Genomic DNA, 17,462 nt, shown 5'->3' on the forward strand with positions numbered 1-17,462 from the left:
TGAAAATTTAAAGAAATAGATACACAAAGTAGTTGAAGGGAGTTTGATATCTACTATATCTATCTAAAAAAATTATTTTAATCATATACAAATAATATAATTTTTTACCGAATGAGATTCGGATGAACCTCCTAACTATAAGGTGGCTCCGCCACTGATGATAGGGATGGAAGTTATTGAGGTAGGAATAAAGATGATGTGTGTTAGAAAATGAGAAAGACACAATCAAATATAGAATTAAGAGTGTCTTAATAAGTACGGTGTCCTAAAGTCAACTTTATCAAGAGACGTTATTTTTTTGTTTAATATTTTTTAAAAGAACAATTAACCTATAAATTTATTATAGGTAAAATTTGAGTTTCATCCTTCCTTAACTAGACGTTTTAAGTTTGAACCTCAAAATGAAATATATTTTGGTAAGGAGCAGTTTCCTCTTTAATCGGCCTTAGGTGTTTTAAAATAAAATAAATCAAAAAATTTAAAGCAAGATACTAAACACCAAATGAAAAAAAAAAATTGAAGCAGCCTCGCGTTAGTGGCTTGACCTTCTTGCCACCCTTGTATAAAATGTCATTTATAGAATTTATGTTCTCTACTTTCTCTAGAAAAGTTATTTTCCTAAACTTGTTTTTCTAAAAAATATTTTCCAAAAAATTCAAACTAACGTAACATTGGAAATATTTTCCTCACTAGCAAACATACCTCTAGTTGAATAGATTAAAAAAAAAAAAATATTGTGAATCGAAGTGAATAATAACATACTAATTTAGATTGATAATATGACTCAGTAACATGTGATTTGACCAACACTTAATTGCTTTGATACAGATTTTTCACATTGAAAGCATCTCACTTTTATTTCAAAGACAAAATTCCATAATTAGTGGGTCATAAAGAGTAGGTAGATCCAATGAGAGGCATTTCTTTATCTATAATATAATATAAAAAAACTGGATCAAAGACTTTGCATCAAAATAACGTTGTTGTTTTGACCATCCTATATCAACTAACACAAATTCAGAATCTAATACAAGTTGGAGATCTTATATTATTACTTACTTGTTTTGCCCCTTTACTCTCAAAATTTAGCTACATATATTAATTAATAGGTGAATAAAAAGGATTTTTTTAAAAAAATCCATACACTAGAGTCTACATTTCAAAATTTATACCACATTAAGGGACAACAACTTGACTAAAACAAAGGAAGTCAAGTAATGAAGATGCTTCTCTACTAACCCCATTCAATATTAAAGTCTTCTTTCTTTATCATGTAAATGAATTACTGTTTTTTTCGATTTGTTTTTTCTTGAGCTTTACAAAACAAGTATTTCCCTCAGGCCATACGTTATTCAAAACATTAGAACTGCAGAAAGAAAGAGCAACTGGAACTTCCAAACAAATTATAAGTTTATCCGGGTCAAACCGCGCTAAGCAAACTTAATCTTAGATAAATGATTTAAGGCTTTATTTATATCCCAGACCGCGTCTTCTGTACAAGGGTGTGCCCTCTAGCATCAAGTCTTTGGTGCAACTCGCCTAATGTACACATACATAACTAAGACTTCTAAAATCATTTGGTATACCGAAGACATGATGATACTCGTTACCCTTTTAATTATTAACTCAGCTAGGTAGAGCTGGTAAGATATGCTTATACCATATAACAGAATGACTTTAGATGGAGTGTACATACTCTGTTTCAGAATCTGTGCTTGAAAAACTTCTTCAGTTTCGTGTTATTAGGAAATGGTAATTTGTCCTAATTGATTATCCCATGCTTGTACAACTTGTCGCCACCTTCAGCTGGTGTATAAGTCAATACTGGAGCTTGTAGCCTTGGGATATTGTCTACACCTTGCGATCCCATCACTGCTTGCACATTCCAATACCAAGGCTGAAGGTAAGGTGAAGAGATCGATGGAGAATATGAAGAAGCATGGACAACCACTGAGCCCCAATCTCTGTCACCAAGCTTTGCTTCTTTTATTCTTCTTCTAATCAACAGGCTTCCTACATCTTCCTTTTTCATTTCTGATATGCTTCTGATAATTGACATGCAAAGAAGAAGTATGAATACAGCATCTTCTTCAGGTGAAAACTCCACCACCATTAACTTCCAGTTAAGAAGTGCTGTAGCTTTTCCAACCGGATTATCCTCAGAGAACCTAACTACTGTTATGAATCCATCTTCTTCTTTGTCTTCCACTTGCTTTAACTTTTCATTTGGCACATGTTCTGTCTCCTCACCTAAGACAGATTTCTCGACTTCGTACTGCATTTGTCGCCCTTCCAATAACTTTACCTGCAAGGATTGTGTTCTTAAGGATCACTCAGATGATCAATACTCTATAGAATTCCTGCTGAGATCAAATCAGAGTTCATACACACTGTACGTACCACTGAATCAGTTGATTGCTGGTTTATTACGCTGAAATTTAAGCCTGAAGTGGATCTTGATGATTCCCACTGTACTAATAGCTCATGTCCTGTTGAAAGATTCCAAAGAGCATGCCATCCTTCTGGTGGATCTTTTGGTTTTGCAATACCTACCACTTTCTCTGTACTAGATGAGAAACACAAGCAAATGACACCACAAATTAGGTAGGAAACCGATAATAGGAGACATCCACTGGAAAGTGGTAACCAGCATGATCTATGAGTTGATAACTAATAGACTGTTGAAATGAATGTTTGGCCAGAGAAAAGATAAGAGTCAAGTAGACAGAGGAATTATAACATACCAGGCACTCTACCGATGGAACCAGCAACATAGGACCAACGACCTTCACGTATTTCTATAATACGGTCCTCCCATTTTACAGCTGAAGGAGTTTCAGCTCCTCTCCTCCAAAAGCCACCTCCAACTCTAGCATTATTGTCAACAACACAAGATCAGGAGATAAAACACAAGGAGGCAGATCATCACTTAGACAAAATAAAAAAGTTCACTACCTAAAACGAATCACAAAGCATTCCCTGCCTGCATGATCCAGAACAGTCCGAGATAACCATCTACCTTCTTGGGGATGATATTGGTTCATCCTCAGAATAACATCAGATATCATAGCACCTGAATCATCTGATACTCGGTCAGGTACACATTTCAACAAGTAGGAGGCTTGGACAGGAGGAGTTATTGATGTAGCTACCCTGACTTTTTGGTCAATTTCTTTTGCAAAATTGAGAGAAGGCGCACGTAACAAATCATTCCAAAGAAATGTTACACTCTCTCTCAAGCTACTTCCTTTGATGCAGCCACCACCACGTTGGCGAACCTCAAGAACCATTCCTTTAGTTCCAAACTCACAATACAGGTGCAAGGCTTTTTGCCACCTTTGAGACGTAAATTTGCTGAGTGGTCTATCTATTTTGAGCTCCCTGTGACATCTAACCATCTGAAGACGTAAAAACTCCTTTGACGCATCCCAACTCAAAGGTTTCATTTTTTGTTTTAGCCTCACTGTTAAACAGACCTGTAATGCAAACCATAGCACATCCAACCTTTTAGTCATTCCTTCTAGATACTACTGCAACGCTATTCCCGCACCCATCCCACCTCCAAACCCAAAAAAGAAAAGTAAAAGAAACATGAAGAAGCTATAGATGATAAACCTGATTGTCTGATGATATCAAATTAACTAACTAGATTGGGCTTCCGATAGAACTATGTTTGAGCTCAACAGCCACAGGATTCAACATGTAGCAGTCTTTGTGATGTCATACAGTTTTAATCAGGCAATAGACATTAACCCCTTTGAGTAATTTTGCTCAAGTTTTGTCATCCAAGTAAATAAATCAGAAATCTAGGAATAAATGCTATAATCAAAGAAAAGCTCTATCCATGAAATCAAGTCTCTGCCTGTGCGACAGTGACAAAGGAAAATCCCTCATAGTACAATGCCTTCATGGAACTGGTCTGCTTCGTAATCATGCTTGAGGAAAACCAACTATATGTTGCAGGTCTTGGTGGATTGACCATTTACAAAACTAGTTAATTGTAAACTAGGTACCCCAAATTATTTCTGTTCTTCATTACATCAATGATTTTATCTGATTCACACAAAAATCCAGCAATAGAAAAGGCAAGAAGATATATGATCATGCATAAGGAGCATGTATTTTGCAGATTTGCAAGCAGCATCCTAATTTTAGTTCTAGAAAGAACAAAACAAAGTAAAAAAGTCCTCATGGTATAGCAATGAATAAGCAGGATCGATGTAATATATTCCAACAAGATAGGTTCATCTCACTTCTAAAGCATGAAATCCTTAAACTTATTCTTCTTTTTTACTAGAAAAACCATGAGAGGGAAAGTATTGTTGGTCTCAATGGGAGGAACCAAGCCATCCACACTACATTATAAAGTTCAATTATAAATTCCATGTATGCTATTATTTCAGATTCTTACAACAGATTTAATTTATTTATTATTTTCAGAAATTACAGAGAGAAGCAACTTTAGGACAATTGTTAAATGTTTTTCCTGATTCTTAGAAAATTTTCAAGTCATATGACAAGCATCTCCGAACATTGCTTTGATCTGCCATTAGTCAATTACTAAGCCAAGAAAAGCAGTAAAAGTTCACCATATTTTGTTTATATCTTACAACTTTTACTTCCCACTCTAATGAAAGTGTAGGTAACAAATTGCTTTAGCACTTCCCTCTTATATACTTCTGCAAATTCATCTTCAACGCTCAATATTCCTTTATCCAGGATAACAACTATCATTGTATTAAATTGGCAAGTAGGCGTGTATGAATAAGCAATTAAATTCTCAAGATGAAAGCAACACACTAGACTTATCAACTGATGAAGACAACTCATCCCAACCAAAAACATGAAAACATAAAATAATAGATGGAAGAAGAGAAAAGATAGGAAAAGTAGGACTGATCCAAAAAAGAAACATCAATAATTAAATGTGACCTAATAAGATGATGATAGGGCACCAACTTGGATAAAAAATAATATAACTTTATAAGTCTTACTTGAGTTTAGTATAACTGCAACTGTTGGAGAGAGGGAAAACAATAATTAGTCCCTACACTCCCGTGACTACATTTTTCAATATGTCCTAATTTTAATATTGTCAAGTGGGAAATTGCAAAGCGTGAAAGCATAAGATCCAACTAACCTCAAGCAAGAATCGCGGTAACATGGATGAGTATTTCGCATTGACATCAGTATCTGTGACTTCCCAGTATATTGGTGGCTTGAGATCAACAGCCTTTCCAATGGCCAAGCCACCAGCTTTCTCATATGGCTGATCAAATATTCTTTCCCATAGTTTATTCGTGTTCTCAACATCTTCTTCCTTCACATTCTCCCATCCTCCAACTACTTTTCTCATTTCCTCCTCCAACCCCTTTGTGTCTAAAGTGTATGCAGTAGGATAACTCTGTTTAATCAAATACACAAAAAACCAAAAAAAAAAATGTATCAGCATCAATGCACTAGTCATTATTGATCAATAGACAATAAACTTATCTCAACTTGATGGAATCATTCATTTGAAAAGAGAAAAAATATACATATTAATATTTAAGTAAACAGATAGTACAAATCCACGTAGACCGATTTGTCATGAATCATGGTGAACAGACATCAGGATTATGACATTAAGGTTATGACAAACACTTCGGAAATTACAATAATGCTCAACACCATACTACCTAAAAGCTGAATAAAATTGACAGTGTACTATGCATTTGAATAAGGTATCAAAGTATTTAGGGCAATATTAAAATCAGAAATCTTTTACTAGCAACGTGAAGACCAACGAAAATGACCAGGAAGATGCCTAAAGGATCTTATCTACTTAGTAAATTAATGATCTTTTTGGCTTTCTTCCTTTAGATAATGAAGACATAAAGTATTTTGTAAGAACAACAATCAACCCAAAGCTCATTAATCCATTATGAATTATTTAACTTATCTTAAGAAGTTATGCTCAAGCTCCCTAAAAGTAAATTGAATAGAAAATTAAAGATTTCTCCATAGACAAAAACTTTAGTATGTAAACTTCAAAGAAAGACCTTTACCTGATGAGTGATCCACATTAGAAGAATATCTGAAGTAGGGACCAAAACAGAACAACTATCTGCAAATTTAAGCATCATATACAGAAAGCCCTTATACCGTTGTCGAGCTGCCATCAGATACACAATCTCTGAATAGTAAGGCTCAGAAAATTTAGTGTATAAACAAAGTCTTTGTTTGGATACTTCTTTCAGCAGTTCTTCATGAACAGTGGAAACTGGGTTCTGCAAATTGGAGTCATCAGATTCATTCTCAAAAGGCTCTGTTGGATATCTCTGGACCCAAATTCCTTTGCATCTGTTTAATGCATACTCTTCATTTTCTTCATTGAAAATAGCTGCCTTTCCAATAAGTTTAGAGAATCTTGATTCACAGTATTGTCTGTAACTGACCTGAATTGAAAATCAATTAGGTATGTAACTTTACTCTTCCATAAACTAGAAGTAAAAAAAATCATATGGTAGCACTTTTTACTGAAAGTTTTCACTGATAAAGATTAACATCTTTTTCTTGTTTTCGAATATTTATCATAAACCAAGTAAAATTAAGTACACTATTTTCACTGTATCTCTTACCGGATTTAAGGTGTGACAGTACCAAACCCATTCAATATCAAGAGGAGGAAGAATCATTGGAGGGTTTGACCCATTAGAAAGATCAGAAATCAATGGCATCCATAGCTGATCATACCTGCAAAAAAAAATCATCATCAAGATTTCCAGGACTCAGAAAAACAAGAAAACAGGAATACCCAGATGAAATAGTGTAATAGTTAACCTTCTAATAGATTCAAGAATGTTGGGTCTTTCTTGAAGCCATTGAGACTCTGTTACAAGTCTCAAGAACCCAAGATTTCGTCTTGCAGCAGCTACAAGATCGATACTCAACCGTACAGTTTCTTCCTCAGAAATTTCACTTAGGCTTCTCATGGAAGCAACATCCGAAGTTGACATTCTTGATTCTTGGAGAATTTTTCAAGATTCTGCTAGACTGCTCTGTACATGAAGTTTTTTTTTTTTAGAGTAAACAAGATTTTGTTTCTTAAAAAAACATGTTTTTTAGGTGAAGAAGAAGGTTAATAGTTAATCCTCAAATGTACAACTGGAAAGATGTCTATGGTGGCAATTACAGTACTATGCCTTTTGTTTTATAAGGAATGGGCAGCCATTTTATAATGAGAAACGTGGACACGTGGAATGTAAGCTTTGAACTTTCAGGTGCGAAGAACACTGTTGTAGGCAAAGGCCTATGTTTTCAAAGGACAAGGAATAAAATATCTTTACATTTATTATACGTGGTTTGGTATAAATATTGATAAAGGCAGATATTAGTAATACATGAATTAATAAAATAGAGATTATTAATATAGAAATAAATAATATTGATTTATTTTTATCAACGGTTTGATTCATTATTTCTCATTTAATTTTGTGTTTGATTAAAAACTCTACAAAAAAAATTATTTCCTATTATACATTTGTTTTATTATGAAATTGTTTATTTCATATAATTGAGTCAAGGTAGATAACTTTCGGACAATATTTTTTTTATTTATGATTTTCTAATTCATTTAACTAGTTAAGTTATATATATATTGTTATTAATTATGAGGTGTGATGTACCACTACGGAGATCCTTGACAGCACGGTGTATTTCTAATTTTTTGTTGGTCAAATATATCTTAAACTTAACATAGATTTAAGACTATTTAAATTGTTTAATACCTAAATCTTTTTTTTTTTTTAAATAGTAGTGGTTAATCGACAAACTACATTAAATAAAAAAATCAAAAGAATGGAGAAAAAAATATAAGTAAAATCATCAAATAACAAAAAAAGGGATTTGGAGAATCAAAAAGAACATTTATAACCATTCCAATATAAATAAAAAGGAAATCAAATTGCAAAAGAAATTTAGGAAAAGAAATAACAGATAGTTTAATCATTTAGGGATCTTATCCAAGAATTGTAAAACTTTGGATTAGTTATCCCTCCATTTCCTAAGGATAAAATAAGGCCATGGTTATACCCATGACTTAAGTTAAATAATCTAACCAACCAATGTATTAGATGGGCTAAATTTTAGTCCATGGACTATTCTAATTAATACCGTCTACCAAACTGGTCCTTAATACATGCTCCCTAGCTTCTTTTTTTTTTAAACGATCTAGTTTGATTACAATTTTTTTTTTTTAAAAACAATCTTATAATACTTAATTAAAGTTATATCAAATTAATCAAAAATGTCATTTAATCTCCGTGGCCTTAAATATATCGGTGTGTAAAACTGAAATTAAAGTATGGTGAAAAAATAAATTATTATTTTTAATTAAAAAGAAAAATAAATAAAAAAAAATTTAAATGAAGGGAGTAATATTTAAACTTATCAAGATATATACATTCAAAGTTCGAACTAAGTCATGTATTTCAATTGAATACTTTAGTTTTTAATAAAATATTCTAATTAAATATTTTATATTATAATTTTGAAGGAAGAAAATTGTGTCTATTCTCGTCTATTTATTATGTAGCTAATTACCATCTAAAATTTCCCTTTTTTTATTTTTATTTATATACATTTATTTCAATAAATCGGAATATCATAGACATTTCCTATTCATGGTTGTTAAATTAAAGAATATGATATATTTTATGTGGTTAACTTAATAGTATTATACGCAAAAGAAAATATGTGTAATTTTTTTTTTCAAATTTTGAATTGAAAGTGCCTAATTAAAATACTTTATTAGAAATTGAGGTGTTCCATCGGAGACTAACTATGTATTAAGCCTTTGTTTTACAGCAACTCTCTAATATTGCACAATGGTCCAAAAACTATGTATTAAGCCTTTGTTTTACAACAACTCTCTAATATTGCACAATGGTCTTTTTGGATGCCATTTTTTATGTTCATATCCTCCCAATTAAGATATGTTCAAATCAGTTAAGCCATAGTTATCCTTTCTCTTTGTTTTTTTTTATTGATTAATTAAATGAAACTCTTTTGTACTTGGGTTTAATCTAGTTACCCCTTTGTTCCCTAAACAAAAGTACAATACAAAATTCTACCTAAATTCAATATATAATCTAAATATCTACTTAAACTTATTCATTGAACTACTCAACAAAAAAAAAAACTTTAGAATATATAGATTAATAAGCCTTCATTGTACTTTTTTTCTTCCTCAAGTCATTCAAGAGATTATAAATCTTTAAAGACAAATTATTTCACGTCATTTTAAGTCTATTCCTTATTTTAATAACTTTAATCATATAATGTCACACTTACATACTAGTGTGAACAAACGTTATATGTAGCACATAATTAAATAATGTCATGTGATATTCTCTTGATACCATAAAGTGAACCCTTGCTCATGGCCGACTCATCAATATCAGGGCATAAAATGAAACTTAAGAGAGGGATCCTAATATTTTATTTATTTATTATATATATTTTTATTTAAAATCTAATTTTCTAGCTATTTTAGTTGTGAAGTCATTAAGTACTATTTTATAATCAATTTGTTTTAATAATTCATTTTCAAATAATAATATAGCTAATTCATTCATTCAATATCTCTTGACACATTATTGATCTTAAAGAAGATTTAATCAATTTCAATTTTGAAAAAACATCTTTCGGCTGAGGCAACGGTTACAGGAACTGTTAACATTATTTTATAAGCAATATGTGTATTTGAAAAAGAATCAAGTCTTTTTATTTGATTGAGTATTTTCATTAGATCATTATCTTCTACTTGTATTATTTCTCTTAACGCTTTTAATTCAAAAATAAATCTAAACCATCAATATCAGAATAACTATTATATGTTGAAGAAAGTTCAAGGTTAAGACTATTTTTTAAAATTCTCATTACTAGTGATCTCAATATTTTACCACTAAATAAGAAGTCAAAAATATTTTCATATACTTCAATTGGTTCAAATCTATTTTGAAGTAAAAAAATAGTTTGATCTACTCTACATATATAAAGTGATCAACTCTAAAAGATTCTTCAAGGAAGTTTGTGATTTCGTTATCCATATTTTCATCAAATTGTTTCTTACGAAACTCAGGTTTATATTTATCTCATATCAATTTCCTTAGTAGAAAATTATGGCACTCATAATACATATAAATTTTTTTTTAAAATAATCATATATAAGTAATTACTTTTTAAAAATGGGGGTCCAAAAATATGAGTCCCCAAGCGATGACTTTAATGGCCTAGGGGTTAAGGCAGCCCGGGCCTTGCTCCATTTTGGCATAAAATAAAGCCATAGAAATCCTCTAGAATGGGAAGAAAAGGTGTGCAATGTACAAGTGAGTTGGCTGAACACATGGTGTGCATCCTTTTTGAGAGCCATGATTAGGTGAACAGCAAGCACTATATATGTATTTGTGTTGTTGCACTTGCATATATATGAATGTCACAGAATTATTACATGTCACACTATACACACAATCAACTATGTGGTGGTCCATTCCACTTCGAATATGATCAAATAATGTTCCATTAAACTGGCCACGTTGATCAACACCAACCCGATCGGTCAATTTTGTTTCGTAGTTCAGTAATTTAATGACATTTTTGTGTGTTGTATCATCGATTTTCTTCTTTTAGAAAGTATCTTTCTAAGTTTGGATAGAATTATAACTTCGACGTACCAAAAAAGCAACAACATTGTTGGGGTGTGGCACAAATTACTGGGTTTTCTGCTTTAGTTTAGATATGGAATTTACAATTCAGATATTGTCTAGAGGTTCTATTGAAACAAATTTTTTACCTCACAACATATTTATGCACACTATATTCTTCAAATATCATGTATGAGATTAAATTGAATATGTTGTTAAAAGTACCACATCTCATACTTGCTTCAACTACAAAGGGTCCAAATGAATTAATTAAATTCCTAATTTAGAGATGCCCATTAAGTGAAATAAGGAAAACAAAATAATTCTAGTTTTATATATATCTGTCTACTTGTTGCCAAATTATCAAAGGGGCATCACTCCTATGTAGGACTTGAATCAATTATTTTATTTTCCTAATTTCAATCAAGGGATATCCCTAAAATTAGGGATGTAATTATATTATTTTTAATCTTTTTTATTTGGAGTGAATATTAGTTAAAATATTTAATTTTAAAAGCGTAATTTTGGTAAAAAAAATAATTATACTTTAAAATAAATATTAGCTAACTATTCAAAATACCTAACATAATTAGTAAAAATAACTATACTTTAAAATAATTATTAAAAATATTAATATTTTAGTTACATAGCAAATAAAATGTATCATAATATAATTAAATTTTTTTCCTTTAATTTCTCAAATCAGTCCACATTGGACTCATATTTACCCCACTATCTCGTGAAAAAGGAAAAAAAAAACATGACTCATTTATCCCTCTTTCTTTTTCTAACATTTTTCTCTCCTTACCTTGTCTAAGAAAATCATCTCGTTGAAATTCCTCAACTTTGTTCAAGAAATCTCACAGTTCACTCAAAAATAAATAATTCTCTAAGCATGAATCGAAGAATAGATACACATGCAACACCTATGTATTTGGGCTTTGAGCATAACAGTTTTTGTATGCGCATATAGCAACCAAAACAAATGCTCTCACAATACATCTTATATACAAGATCATGCAGATAGTTAATCAAACAGGTAAATTTATGTTCAAATAAATGAACACGCTTTTGTATCAAGTACAGATATATCAATGTACTCTGAAAAAGAAGGAATCAAAGAACATACTAATACACAACAAAAGAATACAATCTGAAAACATACTAATACACAAAAAAAAATACAATCTGAAAATTTCATATTTGTTTGCTATTGGGTTTTAAGTCTGAATTGCATTGGTGTAGTTATTGGGTTTGTTACGATATAACAAGTCTAAATTTCATTTTTTGTTTTGCTAAATAAACTTTCAAGAATGCTCCCTCAGATAAATAACTTAAGCTTTTCTTCAGAAAAAAGATTCAGAATTAGCATGGTCATTTTTACATCACAGGGAAAACACCTAATTTTCCAGATTGAAAAAACCCAAAAGAAATTTATTAATGTAAAACTTGATATTTGATTTTGAATTCAGAGAATCAATAAAGAAAAGGCAAAGCTCAGATGTATGTGTTGGAAACGGAATATATTCCCAGACCTTAAAAATAAGGTCTCATAATGAGCTGGGAAAAATGTATCATCATCGCAAAATTGCCTCTAATTTTAGACAATCAACAAAATTAAAACAACCAAGAAATTGACACATAGTCTTGTTTTCAATTCAGAATAGTAGAGAAAATGAAGGCGAAGCTCAGATATATATGTGTTGGAAACAAAGTTTAATCCAAGACCTTAAATATAAGGCCTCATAGAGCTGGGATTAATGTCAGCGTCATTGCAATCGCCACTGTGTTTTAACACAATAAACAAAAATCATACTAACAAAAAAGACCAAACAGAAACCGAAACAATCATATGATAGAAAAAAGAAAGGCAAAGCTCAGTTATATATGTGTTGGAAACCAAGTTTAATCCAAGACCTTTAAAAAAGGTCTCATAGAGCTGGGATTAAGGTAAACATCATTGCAATTGCCAAATTGAAACATAATTGACTAAACAGAATCCAAAAGGAAGCAAACAAAAAAAAGACACATCATATTGATTTAGCATTGAGAGAATCAATAAAGAAAACGAAAGGCGAAGCTCAGATATATGTGTTGGAAACGGAGTATATTCCCAGACCTTAAATATAAGGTCTCATAATGAGCTGGGAAATGTTATCATCATTGCAATCGCCCAGTTTATGCTATACACAATAATAAAACAAAATAGACCAAAAAGAAACAAGGATCTACCGGAACTACATCGGAGAGCTGCAGAGGCAGTAGTTGCTATTGAACAACAAGGAGGCAACTGGTTTAAATAGATTGGGGCTAGGGTTTCAACAGGGCTTTCTTTCACTGAAGTTCAGCCGTGCTTTCTTGGGCCTTCTACGTGCTCAAAGAGGACAGAGGCCCATGTAATCTAAAGTTGGGCCTGACTTACTTATTCATGTACCAATTACACCTAGTAGCCAATTTAGGGAAAAATTACCCGTATAAGCAAACATATACTAGTTAATTACTTAACATAACTATAGTTTGTCTTAATTACAATTCGCAACCTACTTTAGTTATAGTTACGCAGCTCAGCTTTTTAGTTTTGTATAATTCGCACGTTTATATACTTCGGAATTTGTATAATATAATTTGTATAACTTCTTACACGCCTGATGTTTGTAATTATATAAATTCGTTATTTCGAGTTTATACAAAAATAATTGAATTATACAAATGTACTAGTTAATTACTTAACATAACTATAGTTTGTCTTAATTACAATTCGCAACCTACTTTAGTTATAGTTACGCAGCTCAGCTTTTTAGTTTTGTATAATTCGCACGTTTATATACTTCGGAATTTGTATAATATAATTTGTATAACTTCTTACACGCCTGATGTTTGTAATTATATAAATTCGTTATTTCGAGTTTATACAAAAAATAACTGAATTATACAAATATACCGGCGAATTATACAAATAAGGCAACTTAAACTGTAGCTACAAGTCGTAAATATGCAAACTATAACTATGAAGTATAATTAAGTTTATTATAGTAGCTATTTGCGAAAGTTTTACATTGCTATAATTCTATTTAACTTATATTCAGTTTTTTTCTAATAAATAATAATAACTTATTTAATATGTAGACGAATTGACAAACTACTTCTTCTTCAAAAGATTTGTTAAAGAAAACTTCATAGCACTTAGTGCTATTGCGATCAGCATATGTAATGTTCTTTTTGTTCTTGTTTCAAACTTTCAATAGTCTGAAGTCAATTCTAAACGGCTTAACCAATAAAAATTCATATAATTCGGCTATGAGTTCAAATAGTTATCTTAAATAAGCTATTTGTTTATAGTATACACATACATGTAGTAAAAAAATTCCAATAAGAGAGAAAAAACAAAGGAACTCCCTTGGTTAGTTAATAAATTAGTTTGGGTCTTAGCTCAATGCCCTCAACAATAAGGCCTCCTTTAAGGTGTTCACCTTTAATTTCTCTAAGGCACATTGTAACTTGTTTATCATTGACTCCATCACAATAAAATTCACCCAATTCAATCTCCAACCATCCATCATCTCTTTCACATAAAACATGCTCTTGGCCTCCTCTATCAACTCTTGATCTCAATGTCTCCACCCTGTGTCTCATTATCACCATTTCCAATTCTTGTTTCCCATTGTTACGTCGTAGATATACGATTCCTTTCGATTCGTGGTCACCTACTTTGACAGAGACCTCCGATGGCAAAGAGTCTAAGCCGAAAGCACGACCAGCGAGGTTGACAATGAGGTAAGCTCCATATGTTGTACGAGGAGACAACATTCGAGTGTTTATTTTTCCTTTGATTTCTAGCCAACATACCATAATAAGCTCCACGCCTTCTGGAAATCTGTTGGAACACAGAGTAGTGTGTACTTGTGAACACCCAAAATCGAAGAGCAGTTGAGTCAAATTAGAAATTAAATGCACTACGTACTGGTCATCTAGTATACCATCAAGTCATTTTCATGTCACAACATTTTAGCTTGATCATGAAAATTAAAATGATTATTTTAATCTTGTGGCTGTAATTGTGAGAACTATTCCCTATAGAATTGTTCAAGTCCTTTCAACATCTAATAGTGAATTGAACTGATATTTTGTCAATTACTTGAAAAATTAATATCTGGGATTGCGTAGTCATCTAGGAGTAAATGAAAGACATTGTAGGTAATCATTTTATTAACAATCTACTCAAAAATATCTAATTAAAAATTTGCACTTTTGTAACAAATACAGAAAAGCAAAAGGAGAAAACAATTACTCTCTCCATCTCAATCCCAATTTATGTGATGTAATTTTACTGGGCATCAAATTTAAGATATATGGAAACACTTTGTCAAATAAATAGAACTTAACATGAATAAAATGTTGAAGTATTATTAAATAAAGTTTTTTTAACATTTTTTAATGACAGACTGTAACGAAAAATGAATCATACAAATTAGGAAGAAAGAATTATATAATACCTTGAGTGAAGAAGAAGGGGTTTCCAACACCAGTAGAGGGGATTGGTGGACCAAGTAATTGATAGCTCCCTTGCACTCAACATATAACACTTTTTACTTGTTGTCCTGTCTATTGAGAAGCTCTGAAATATATGTTTCAACAGAAATAAGGAAAATGATAGGAGCAATATATATGTTAAAAATAAGTACATTTTTAAAAAATTTATTTTCTAAGGTTTTATAAGTAAGCAGGACATATTATTCCTATAATAGCACATATATTATCATAAGGGTCCGGAATGGGGAGCGAGTGAGTGTAGGGGCGAAGGTATCTGATTTTGAATGAACTTATAGTTTCGTTTTCCAAAGAAAATATCTTGATCAATTAAATATGAGAAAATTAAAAGATATTTGAAGATCAAAGATCATTTACAGAGTACTTTTTTCTTCATAACAAGAAATATTATCCTCTTGAAAAAAAGAATCATCTCATTGTTCATGTTAATTGACACCAAGAATAGAAATAAAGCAACGTACCTTGCTACCACCATCAATGAGAAGAGGTTTAAAGAGCTTAAGAAACAACTCTTTCTTTGAGGAAAACGCAATTGGCAGCACTAATCTTTCGATGATTTCTCGATAATCAGAGGGCAAGAATTTCTCCCATAACAAGTCTGATAGGGCTGCATCACGAACCATAGTCGAAACCAAAGACAATTGAGAAGCATCATGAGGAGATGTGAACGATAGGATTTGAACGATACAATCTTCTGGCAAGAGGTCCAGTTTCATCTCTCTTTTATCTGCCATCATGAGAACTTTTGAGTATATATAACTTAGAAATTAAATAATGGAGAAGGTACGTAATGAGAGATTATAAGGGCAAAAAATTGGTATAGCTTTCTTCAAGATGACGACATGTAGTTAACATATGAGGACATGGAACTAAATAAAATAAAAAAAAACATGAGGACAAATTTATAATTCTAACTTGTAACATTTGACCTTTAAAGTGAGATAACTTGTAAGATTTGGCCACATGAGATTGAAAAAATAAAAATTCCATCATTTGTGGAAATTATAAAAAAAAAACATTTCTTACCCACTTATTAAATAAGCAAATTATATTCATAAACAAAATATCAGAATATCACGAGGTGTCATATTAACAAATTATATATTTCTATGTTTCATTTATAAATAAATATTTATAATTATATGTTACTAGTAAACTCATATGTGTTTTGCCCGATCATGAAAAAAATCATTAAATATATGAAATTATTTCTCTATAATATTTTGAAATTTAAATTATTTTTCTATTTAATATATAAATTTGTCAATTTATCTAAGCAACGGATTTCAACGTTAAATAAAGGAAATGGTCCTATCCGGTAAAATATTGTCTAATAAATGTCAATATAATGTTTGTTTCTTGCCATGTGTCTAAGGTAAAAAGATTGAGGGTCTGCTTGGAAAGTCACTTGGTAATTGAAATTGGTGTAATTACTAGAGTAGTAATTATCAGCCTAGTAATTACACTGACCTGTTTGGTTGCCACAGTCCTGTTTGGATGCCACAATGTAATTACACATGTTCTGTTTGAATGCACAATTGCAATTATAAAATTATAATAAATTTTAAAAATAAAAATTAATTATTTAAAATTTATACTAGACAAATAAGAAACTTTATAAATGACATTAAATTAAATATTTAAGATATATATTCTTGTTTGAAAATATATTAATTAATAAACATATTTTCTGTAACTACTATTATAGAAAAAATAATTGATTCAAATTAATATATTTCAATTGAATTGATCGTAACAACTAAAAGTATGAAGTTTCTACAAATATCGTAAAATGCATGTTTGATAAAAAGAATAATATATAAATAAAATGTCATAAATTATTAAATGTTTGACAAAAATATAAATCTATCAAGTCTAATTAAAAAAGGACGTGCAATGTAAATTCAATATTACTAAAACAAATGAAACTGAAAATATAACATAAGTTATAAAATCAAAACAAAAATTTAACATAATACTCTTATAATAAATTTCAACATAGCAATAAATATGATTTATTTTTATTTTTTCTTAATAAAGAAAACATAAGTCTATAGCCTTACTTAACAATAAATTCTATTTTAATTTAAAAATTAGAATACTAATAAAATTATGCTAATGAGAAAATAAGCATGGCATAAAGAAATAGATAATACGAGAAAATTACATATAATTATGTAAAGTAAGGTTGAGAACAAGAAGAAAATGAAATATAATAATATAAAATAA

At 30.7% G+C, this 17,462-nt stretch overlaps 2 protein-coding genes across 2 annotated transcripts; both read right to left on the reverse strand.

Annotated features, from left to right (window-relative positions):
- Window positions 1-1,367: 1,367 nt before the first annotated feature.
- On the reverse strand, window positions 1,368-7,189 carry LOC102587681 (glycine-rich domain-containing protein 2). Its single transcript, XM_006344638.2, has 8 exons — window positions 6,823-7,189; window positions 6,621-6,735; window positions 6,048-6,437; window positions 5,141-5,404; window positions 2,956-3,476; window positions 2,745-2,869; window positions 2,401-2,561; window positions 1,368-2,305 (listed from the first exon to the last, which is right to left on the reverse strand). Exons 1-8 carry the CDS (start codon window positions 6,996-6,998, stop codon window positions 1,763-1,765), a joined length of 2,295 nt encoding a protein of 764 aa, XP_006344700.1. The 5' UTR covers window positions 6,999-7,189; the 3' UTR covers window positions 1,368-1,762.
- A 6,794-nt stretch (window positions 7,190-13,983) lies between these two features.
- Window positions 13,984-16,085, reverse strand: LOC102588000 (F-box protein PP2-B15-like). Its single transcript, XM_006344639.2, has 3 exons — window positions 15,695-16,085; window positions 15,179-15,300; window positions 13,984-14,559 (listed from the first exon to the last, which is right to left on the reverse strand). Exons 1-3 carry the CDS (start codon window positions 15,968-15,970, stop codon window positions 14,091-14,093), a joined length of 867 nt encoding a protein of 288 aa, XP_006344701.1. The 5' UTR covers window positions 15,971-16,085; the 3' UTR covers window positions 13,984-14,090.
- Between the last annotated feature and the right edge of the window lie 1,377 nt (window positions 16,086-17,462).

This window comes from Solanum tuberosum, unplaced genomic scaffold (assembly GCF_000226075.1).
Source record: "Solanum tuberosum cultivar DM 1-3 516 R44 unplaced genomic scaffold, SolTub_3.0 scf00060, whole genome shotgun sequence".
NCBI lineage: Eukaryota > Viridiplantae > Streptophyta > Magnoliopsida > Solanales > Solanaceae > Solanum > Solanum tuberosum.